The 10,998-nt window shown below is 45.7% G+C and overlaps 1 protein-coding gene across 1 annotated transcript; it reads left to right on the top strand.

Annotated features, from left to right (window-relative positions):
- The first annotated feature begins 6,417 nt into the window (after window positions 1-6,417).
- On the top strand, window positions 6,418-10,671 carry LOC119321552. Its single transcript, XM_037595184.1, has 3 exons — window positions 6,418-6,459; window positions 7,247-10,311; window positions 10,432-10,671. The coding sequence occupies exons 1-2, from the start codon at window positions 6,442-6,444 to the stop codon at window positions 10,067-10,069; spliced, it is 2,841 nt and encodes a 946-aa protein (XP_037451081.1). The 5' UTR covers window positions 6,418-6,441; the 3' UTR covers window positions 10,070-10,311; window positions 10,432-10,671.
- Window positions 10,672-10,998: the final 327 nt, after the last annotated feature.

Here is a 10,998-nt window from a genome sequence, read left to right as displayed (position 1 = left end):
GCGCAGGACAGGGCGCCGCGCGGCGGCCGCGCAGGGCAGGGGCGCGGGACGGGAGGGGCGCGGGAGCATGTGCGGGGGCGGCGGCGACGACAAAGGCGAGCAGCCTGACGGCGTTGGTGGCGGCGGCGACGGCGAAGGCGATCAGCCTGACGGCGTCGGTGGCGGCGGCGACGGCAAGGTAGAGCAGGGGCGTTGGGCGGCGACGGCGACGAGGAGGAGCAGGGGGCATCGGGGGAGAAGTGGGGGATTTGGTCGAAAACTGCTAAGTGCTGTATATATATCAAGAGCATTGGTCCTGGTTCGTGGCTCCAACCGGGACTAATACACCCTTTAGTCCCGGTTGGTGCCACCAACCGGGACCAAAGGCCTCTTTTCAGCAGCCCAAAGGGCGGGAAGCGGCGGCCTTTGGTCCCGGTTGGTGCCACCAACCGGTACTAAAGGATGGGCATTGGTACCGGTTGGTGCCACGAACCGGGACCAATGCCCCCTTTAGTCCCGGTTGGTGCTGCCCGCGTCGCGGCTAAAATTTAGTCCCACCTCGCTAGTTGAGAGGGGCTCGGAGTGGTTTATAAGCCCTGCTGCGGCTACCCTCTCGAGCTCCTCTCAAATGTTAGTGCCATTAGTTTTCAAATTTGAATAGTTAAAATTTGAGTTCTTTGAAATTTGTGTGAATTACAAGTTTGTGATTAACTTTACTAAAAAGATGAACATAGATGCGCCTATAGAGAAAAAAGGTCCAGATGAACCGGGACCAATGGCCCACGTGGCTGCCCTCTTGAGAGTGTTCTTGGTGAGAACATAGTTGACAAGGAGCAAACCGGGATTAATGGTATTACGAGGGCCGAACCATAAGACATTAAAGCATTTCAAATGAACTCTGGAAAAGTTGAAAGTTGGCATAGTATCATAATTTCATGCACATAGCATGTGCATGTACAAAACGGACAATGGTATCATACTCGTCTGTTACAAAGTTGGCATGGTATCATCATAATAGTTGCGGGAGAAAGTCTTCACTTTTTTTTTACTTGTGTCATTTGCTTATTGCGCCGTAACCATGGATAATATTCATCGTTTATCAGGATGCTGGGGTCAGCCTTGACTTTGAAGGGAGGAATTTCATGAAACTTCTCATAATCTTCAGACATGTCTGTCTTGCCCTCCACCACCACGATGTCCTTTTTTCCTGAAAGAACTATGTGGCGCTTTGGCTCATTGTATGATGTATTCGCTTCCTTATCTTTTCTTTTTCTCGGTCTGGTAGACATGTCCTTCACATAGATAACCTGTGCCACATCATTGGCTAGGACGAACGGTTCGTCAGTGTACCCAAGATTTTTCAGATCCACTGTTGTCATTCCGTACTGTGGGTCTACCTGTACCCCGCCTCCTGACAGATTGACCCATTTGCACTTAAACAAAAGAACCTTAAAATCATGTTCGTAGTCAAGTTTCCATATGTCCATTATGTAACCATAATACGTGTCCTTTCCCCTCTCGGTTGTTGCATCAAAGCGGACACCGCTGCTTTTCCCAACTGTTGAAAGTCCTTATGTGTTCATATGTAATCCAGTCGCCGCACTGCTCCGGGTGTTTGGAGCGCAGACTGTTCTTGTGTTCATCGACATACGGGGTCACCAAGGTAGAGTTCTGTAGAACTGTGTAGCGTGCTTGAGACCAAGAATATCCTCCCTGCATATAATTGAGTCCCTTCCAAGCGTGCCTTTTCCAGTCAGTCTTCCCTCATACCGCGATTTAGGGAGACCTATCTTCTTAAGGCCAGCAATGAAGTCAACACAAAACCCGATGACATCCTCTGTTTGATGGCCCATGGAGATGCTTCCTTCTGGCCTAGTGCGGTTACGGACATATTTCTTTAGGACTCCCATGAACCTCTCAAAGGGGTACATATTGTGTAGAAATACGGGGCCCGAAATGACAATCTCGTCGACTAGATGAACTAGGACGTGCGTCATGATATTGAAGAAGGATGGTGGGAACACCAGCTCGAAACTGACAAGATATTGCACCACATCACTCCTTAGCCTTGGTATGATTTCTGGATCGATCACCTTCTGAGAGATTGCATTGAGGAATGCACATAGCTTCACAATGGCTAATCGGACGTTTTTCGGTAGAAGCCCCCTCAATGCAACCGGAAGCAGTTGCGTCATAATCACGTGGCAGTCATGAGACTTTAGGTTCTGGAACTTTTTCTCTGCCATATTTATTATTCCCTTTATATTCAACGAGAAGCCAGTCGGGACCTTCAGACTAAGCAGACATTCAAAGAAGATTTCCTTCTCTTCTTTGTTAAGAGCATAGCTGCAGGACCTTCATACTGCTTTGGAGGCATGCCGTATTTTTCGTGCAAACGTTGCAGGTCCTCCCGTGCCTCAGTTGTATCTTTTGTTTTTCCATACACGCCCAAGAAGCCTAGCAGGTTCACGCAAAGGTTCTTCGTCACGTGCATCACGTCAATTGAAGAGCGGACCTCTAGGTCTTTCCAGTAGGGTAGGTCCCAAAATATAGATTTCTTATTCCACATGGGTGCGTGTCCCCCAGCGTCATTCGGAACAGCTAGTGCGCCGGGACCCTTTCCAAAGATTACGTGTAAATCATTGACCATAGCAATTACGTGATCACCGGTACGCATGGTGGGCTTCTTCCGGTGATCTGCCTCGCCTTTGAAATGCTTGCCTTTCTTTCGACATTGATGGTTGGTCGAAAGAAATCGACGATGGCCCAGGTACACATTCTTCCTGCAGCTTCCCAGGTATATACTTTCGGTGTCAAGTAAACAGTGCGTGCATGCGTGGTATCCCTTGTTTGTCTGTCCCGAAAGGTTGCTGAGAGCGGGCCAATCGTTGATAGTCACGAATAGCAATGCCTTTAGGTCAAATTCCTCCTATTTGTGCTCATCCCACGTACGAACACCGTTTCCATTCCACAGCTGTAAAAGTTCTTCAACTAATGGCCTTAGGTACACATCAATGTTGTTGCCGGGTTGCTTAGGGCCTTGGATGAGAACTGGCATCATAATGAACTTCCGCTTCATGCACATCCAAGGAGGAAGGTTATACATACATAGAGTCACGGGCCAGGTGCTGTGATTGCTGCTCTGCTCCCCGAAAGGATTAATGCCATCCGCGCTTAAAGCAAACCTTACATTCCTTGGGTCACGTGCAAACTCAGCCCAATACTTTCTCTTGATTTTTCTCCACTGCGACCCGTCAGCGGGTGCTCTCAACTTCCCGTCTTTCTTACGGTCCTCACTGTGCCATCGCATCAACTTGGCATGCTCTCCATTTCTGAACAGACGTTTCAACCGTGGTATTATAGGAGCATACCACATCACCTTCGCAGGAACCCTCTTCCTGGGGGGGGGGGGTCGCCGTCAACATCACCAGGGTCATCTCGTCTGATCTTATACCGTAATGCGCATACCGGGCATGCGTTCAGATCCGTGTACGCACCGGGGTAGAGGATGCAGTCATTAGGGCATGCATGTATCTTCTGCACCTCCAATCCTAGAGGGCATACGACCTTCTTTGCTGCGTATGTACTGTCGGGCAATTCGTTATCCTTTGGAAGCTTTTTCTTCAATATTTTCAGTAGCTTCTCAAATCATTTGTCTGGCACAGCATTCTCTGCCTTCCACTGCAGCAATTCCAGTACGGTACCGAGCTTTGTGTTGCCATCTTCGCAATTGGGGTACAACCCTTCTTTGTGATCCTCTAACATGCGATCGAACTTCAACTTATCCTTTTGACTTTCGCATTGCGTCCTTGCATCGACAACGACCTGGCGGAGATCATCATCATCGGGCACATTGTCTGGTTCTTCTTGATCTTCAGCAGCTTCGCCCATTGCATCATCATCGTGCACATCGTCTGGTTCCTCTTGATGTTCAGTGGCATCACCGTATTCAGGGGGCACATAGTTGTCATCGTACTCTTCTTCTTCGCCGTCTTCCATCATAACCCCTATTTGTCCGTGCCTCGTCCAAACATTACAGTGTGGCATGAAACCCTTGTAAAGCAGGTGGGTGTGAAGGATTTTCCGGTCAGAGTAAGACTTCGTATTCCCACATATAGGGCATGGACAACACATAAAACCATTCTGCTTGTTTGCCTCAGCCACTTCGAGAAAATCATGCACGCCCTTAATGTACTCGGAGGTGTGTCTGTTACCGTACATCCATTGCCGGTTCATCTGCGTGCATTATATATAATTAATTGTGTCAAAAATCATTATAGAACATCATGAATAGATAACTAAGTGACCAAATTAATAGAAGTTCATCATCACATTAAAACCAAAGTACATACATAATTCTCATCTTCAAGCGAAAATCACTACAGAACAACATAAAGATCTGCAGAGCATCTAAATTAATTAAACCATACATTGAAACTATGTAAAACATTTCAATGCGAAAACAAATGCGATCATAATCGCAACCAAGGTAACAACTGATCCAACGGCATAATGATACCAAGCCTCGATATGAATGGCATATTTTCTTATCTTTCTAATCTTCAAGCGCATTGCATCCATCTTGATCTTGTGATCATCGATGACATCCGCAACATGCAACTCCAATATCATCTCCTCCTCCTCAATTTTTCTTATTTTTTCCTTCAAGAAATTGTTTTCTTCTTCAACTAAATTTAACCTCTCGACAATAGGGTCGGTTGGAATTTCCGGTTCAACAACCTCCTAGATAAATAAAATCTATGTCTTGTTGGTCGACATAATTTTCATAAACAATAAATGAGCCAACAGTTATGAAAAGATAATATATACCACATCCGAATCATAGACAGGACGAGGGCCGATAGGGGCGGATACCAAAACCATCACACTATATAAGATGCAATAATAAAAGTAAGAAAATAATACAAGTACCTATCTAAACATACAAGTAAGAATAGTTTTCCTTTCAGAAAGAAGATAAGAACAAGAGGCTCACCACGGTGGTGCCGGTGATGAGATCGGCGCGGGTGATCGACGGCGGTGAAGACGGGTACGGGGCGTGACGGACCGCTAAACCTAGACAAATATTGATGAAAATGGAGCTTGGACGTCGAGCTTGGAGAGGAGAAAGCTTAAGTAGTGTGGCTCGGGCATTCCATCGAACACCTTGTATGCATAGGAGGTGAGCTAGAGCACCACCAAGCCCTCTCCCCCTCGGCTGCCAGAAAAAACAGAGCAGTGTGCTCTGCTCTTACGCGAGGGGGTATATATAGGCACCTCATTGGTCCTGGTTGGTGGCTTGAACTGGGACTAAAGGGCAGCCTTTGGTCCCGGTTCGTGGCACCAACCGGGACCAATGGTGGTGGGTCAGGAGCAAGGCCCATTGGTCCCGGTTCGTCTCACCAACCAGGACCAAAAGGTCCAGACGAACAGGGACCAATGGCCCACGTGGCCCGGCCGGCCCCCGGGGCTCACGAACCGGGTCCAATGCCACCATTGGTCCCGGTTCTGGATTGAACCGGGACTAATGGGTTGACCCGGCCTGGACCAATGCCCCCTTTTCTACTAGTGACTGGTGCAACATCTATTTGATCTTATTCCTTATGTATTGAGGGAAAGTATAGCCACAGTTAATGAATTCAGATTTCTGATGTCGATGAATTCAGTAAGAGCTTTGGATCTTTTAACCACAGAGATTGTGCATTAAAGACGAAAACAAAAAAGTGCATCCATGCTGAAATGTTTTCTTGCTGGGTTTATTTGACGGTTCATTTTTGTTATTCATCACTCACTCATCAGGTCAGAAACAAAAGGTTCATATCATGTAGGCTTGCGGTTCACACATGGAAAAAGGATTTTTGCAAGTGCCAAGACAGGATATTTGTATCTCTGCATGGTTGTAAGAATCATCTTTAGAAAATGAATAAGAAAAGGAAAAAGAATAAAGCAGCACTTTGCTTCATGCTTTGGCAAAGAGGAAAAGGGTAGCATGAAGCAAAGGGCTCTATGGCCAGTGCGAAGGCAACAAGCAAAGAATCTTAGATGCTTTAATCAGGGTGAGGAGGCAAATTTCTAGGGTCCAACGCGTACTTCTAGCTTTGGAGCGCAAACTGCAATTGTTGCATATTTCCATTTCCACTCTAATCTGGTGGTGCACTAGCAGTGTAGCATAAGTTGATCAGACTATTTCCGAAATTTCAGTCCAAGTTTCTGTGCTTCAAGCTGCTCTTCTCCCGTTGAGGTATGCACATACATACAACAACATTTTCTAGCTTCCTTTCTTTGTGTCCTTCAAGTATTCTGTTGCATAAGTAGCACTAATTCTTTGAGTGGTCAAGCACAAAACTAACGCGTTACCATTCTGTTGTGCAAGAGTAGGTGCTGGCAAGAAATCTTCAGTGATGGTTTAGATTATTAAATTTTCTGCTGCTTCTCTCCTGGCCTTCGGCAGAGGAATTCATCATGAGTCTTCCTAAATTGGTAATGTTCTTGTCCATGATTTTTCTTTGGCTATGAGTTATCTTATGTTGAGCATCTCGTGGTCATGTATGCCAATATTTCTCTACATCAACCTAAGTCATGCTTGCATGATATATATTTTTCGATCTCATCGATGGAAGGGGACACTAGGTTGGGAAACACTGGGTAAAGAAACATGGTGGTCTCTAGATAGTGTTGCAATCACTGCTAAGAGTCATATATGCCAGAGCGCTACTGGGCCAATTTATTTATTTAACAAAATGAGCTGAAACCCATAGGTATGTAGAAGGATTCCTATTTTGAGACAAGTTAGGAATACTAAAAGGACCTATATTTATGACAATAAACGACAGGTAGATCATTAAATGTTCCTCACTGTAATTGCTATGTAATTGGCCTCGCCTAAGCAGTAGATGCGAATCATGTGAGTGTCCCAAAGACCTACATTTGTTTGTTCACCATAACCCCATTAAATATCACTCCCCTGTGCCTCTCAAAATTATTTGTACAATTTTAATGTTGTTTTTCCTTTTTTTTTCCTGTGTAATTTCATGCTTGGAACTGGAAGTAGTGAAATACATTAGTAATAGTTCTAATAATGGAAGAGTAAATATGGTAATTTATCTAGAGTCTTAACTCTGCTAAACTTTTAAACGACCTACATTGTGATATGGAGGTAGTACTCAGAACTTAGAGTACACGTTAGTACTTGTTTAATTAATGTTGTAGCTAGCAAAGGTGTTCTGACTGACTTACAGTTTCTTCCTTTTATTTTATTTTATTATAGGAGATATTTGTGAAAGATGTTGATGAAGCGAGAGAGGAGATATTTCGAGTTCTTCCGATGATGGACCGCAGTGTAAGGATCATCTATTTTGATGGTTGGGGTGGATTTGGGGTGTCGGCAGTTCTGCGATCTATAGCGAAAGTGCTTCCGTCTGTGAGAACCGCTCCAGAACTATGCTTTGACAGAATAATTCATATAGACTGCTCAGAGTGGAAAAGTGAAAGAACAATGCAGACATTAATTGCAGAGGAGCTGAAACTTGACCACTCGGTGATATCCATTCTAGACAAGCCAGATGAAGATGATGATTTTAGTGGAGTTGATGAAAGTTCAAGGGATAGAATAGAAAGAGTTGGGCTAATGATTAATCAGGCCCTGAGGGGCAGCAAATTTATGATGATTTTTCTTAATGGAAGTGATGTTGAGTTTGACATGGGAGCCTTTGGTCCCCCATTTGCAAGATTTAGTGACAACATGATGATATGGGCCTTCAAAAAAAGATTCCTGACCATGAATCACCAGCATGATGAGATAGCAGACAAGCTAAGATACACTCATGCTTATATCCACCCTGCGATCATACCACTAACAAGTTCAGTGTTTCAAGCAATACTACATGAAGAGGCTGCTGCCATAGTTGCTCGTAGTCCATGTATTGTGGACATCGACCCAACAATGGTTGCAGATTGTTGTCTGTATGAGTTATTCCTGCATTGTAACTTCCACACCTTTCACTGGGTTGCTCATGCTTCCAACTGTTGTATGTGCGATGGGATTATACAAGGGGACAGAGCAAGGGCTATTAGTGTTGAGTTGCATGGAAAGTTAAATTGGGAGTGTGATGCTCCTTTGGCTAGAAAGTTCTTGAAACGTATGAAGCCTCCTTTTCTGATACTTGAAGATGGCCATGTCTATGAACAAGGGCCATACTGCTGGATATCAGTCACATCGATGAATATGAAATTACATGGTTTGCAAACTATACCTGCAGCGGCATCATCTTTCTTCTTGGCATTTGAAAGACCGGATTGGCCATTACCGTTACCAAGTGGCTTGTTTGAGCATTCCAACAACCTTGGTATGTTAGTTCTCTGTTTTTGTGCCTTCAGTTTTGCGGCACCTCCTTTCCTCAAAAGCAGCCGCCTAAGATTCCTTGGACTGGATCATTGTATAGATGACCAATTTGGTGACGGAGAGGATCATACAGAGTGGGCATGTTTGTATAGCCTCTGGGTGTTAGACCTTCGTTACACAGACTGGAATGAAATATTATCTGAAGAAAAGATGGATCTCATGGCTAATATCAAAGAGCTCAATATAGAGGGAACAAGGTGTTGGCAGTACACCGCTGACTTGCAAGGGCGGCTACCTAACCTTCAAAGGCTCCGAATAATCAAACCAACATATCAGTGGGAGACATCCAGGGATGTTGGTAACTCCTTTATGGATAAGACAAGGATAGAGATACTTGATTTATCAGGTAACACCGAGATGGAAGTTTTGCCGACAAGCCTATCAAAGGCGAGTGGACCTCGAGTGCTTGTACTTGACGGTTGTGATGGGGTGGAAAACATTGATGGCACTGGTGGGCTTCCTTCGTCCATTGAGTCCTTCAGCTTTGATGGTTATGGCCCAGCTTTCGAATGGACACCAAGCATTGAATTACCTTTCAAACATTTTTGTCCACCTACGACAACAGAAACAAATAATAGGGATATCAAAGTATCCAAGATCTCCTTAGCAGGGTGTAAACAGTTGAAAATTTTGTTCCTGCGTGGGCTACCCAACCTCTTGGAGTTGGACCTCTCTGGAACTGCGATCAAGATGCTAGACTTCGAAACTATGGTGGTGCAAGTCCCAGGGCTCAAGCGGCTATTTCTTATTGGATGTGAGCACCTTCGTGCAATAAATTTTCCAGGCAAGAGTGACTTTGAGAGAAATCTGGACCTGGAGTTGCTGTACATAGACACACGAACTGGAGCTACGTGTCATCGGTCAACTATTGAAGAGAACAATTCCTCCCAGTTGCAGGTGAATGCTATAATAGCCGATGCAAGGCTAGTCCGGTCATTGCACTCTTTAATATATTATGGTATGAATAGCCCCAGAGATGTTTGTTTTGATATCCAAGTCACCTCCTCACCTGTGTCTGTTGGGCCTGTTCAACCGGAAGCACCATGCAGTGATAAGATTGGTCATTCTGAAGAAGAGAGCCTGAATCAGCTTGTTCCAGCACACCGATACAGCGATGTCAGTAGCATGATTGGTGATGCCTCACTCCCAATGCAGGCTTTCCCGCCTCCGCCTATGAAGTTGGATCGGCATGTCGAGATCGCTGAAGGGAGTGATTTCTTGGAGAGCGAGTTGGACAAATATGGAGGTCTAGGTGGCCTGATGGATTTATACGCTGAATCGGTGCACGTGCATGATGTCCGGGTATGTGCTATTGTGACTCCTCCATTTTGGGGGAACAAGCTTAGGCACTTCTGCGTTGAGAGGTGCTCCAAGGTGGATGCGGTCTTCCAAACGAGCCAGGACGGATTGCTGGAGCTAGAGACTTTGTGGGTGTCGCATCTCCTAATGGCCCGTTGGATCTGCAGTAAAGGCTACCACTTCACCGATGGTACTTTCAGAAGTTTGCAGCACCTACATGTGCGCTCCTGCCCCAGCCTCCAGTTTGTGCTCCCGGTGTGGTTCCCCTCCTTCCCTAGCTTGAAGACACTATACATTATCCACTGCAGCAACCTCAAGCACATCTTCACACTGGACAATGAGCACCCAGAAGAAATAGCCGTCCAGGGTGTACTATATTCCCAAAGCTGACCACCATCCACCTTCATGACCTACCGGAGCTGCAGCAGATATGCGAGTTCAAGATGGTGGCTCCGGCAGTCAAGACCATCGTGATCAGAAGATGCTGGAACCTGTGTCATCCGCTGCCGGTTGTGGCCACCGATGACATAGAGATCGAGAAGGAAAGTCTGTGTCGAGGTGGATGCTGGCCACCACCCTGACAGTTGGACACCCCGATACAAGAAGAAACTGCCCAGGGTCTCCGTCCTCAGGTAGTAAGTACTCATGCACATTTATGATTCCATCTCAGTTTCGTTTCTACACTACCACTGATCGCATATAGACTTACTTACTCAACCCTTTTCGTTGCGTCGTCTACACTTGCTGTTTAGGTGAATTCTGCACCGATGTGTTTCTTCCACCATGACATGGGACTTGGATGGATGGTTGTGCTCCTATGGTTGTTTCTGCTGCTGCACGCGCTTGGCCTTTTCGTGTGCTCTCGTGGATAGCCAGACACCTCCTGGTTCTTGGCTGGCTGTCAATGCAAACATGGAGGGAAAAGCTTAGCCCTTCAGGTGGGTTGTTGTGTCAGGCGTGAGCTTTTGGTGGCTCTCGCTAGCCTTTGTGGCTCTGGAATAAAAAGCTGACTGGTATGTGCTTGTGTGTACATGCCCAGACCATGCCGATGTGTAGCTTTGCTGCTGCATTGCATCCACCTGGCCACATGCTTGTAAGGATTGTTGTTTGATACACTATATGAGTGAATCTGGCCCTCTCCTCCTCTTACGAGTGTTTGCCATGAATGTATTTGAAGTGAACTTAGAAGCACCCGTGTGTGCGTTTGCTAAATATTACTCCCTCCGTTCCCAAATATTTGTCTTTCTAAAGATTTCAACAAATGACTACATACGGAACAAAATAAGTGAATCTACACTCTAAAAATATGTTTACATACC

Source organism: Triticum dicoccoides, chromosome 6B (assembly GCF_002162155.2).
Source record: "Triticum dicoccoides isolate Atlit2015 ecotype Zavitan chromosome 6B, WEW_v2.0, whole genome shotgun sequence".
Classification (NCBI taxonomy): Eukaryota; Viridiplantae; Streptophyta; class Magnoliopsida; order Poales; family Poaceae; genus Triticum; species Triticum dicoccoides.
This window is presented reverse-complemented; position numbering and strand designations above follow the sequence as displayed.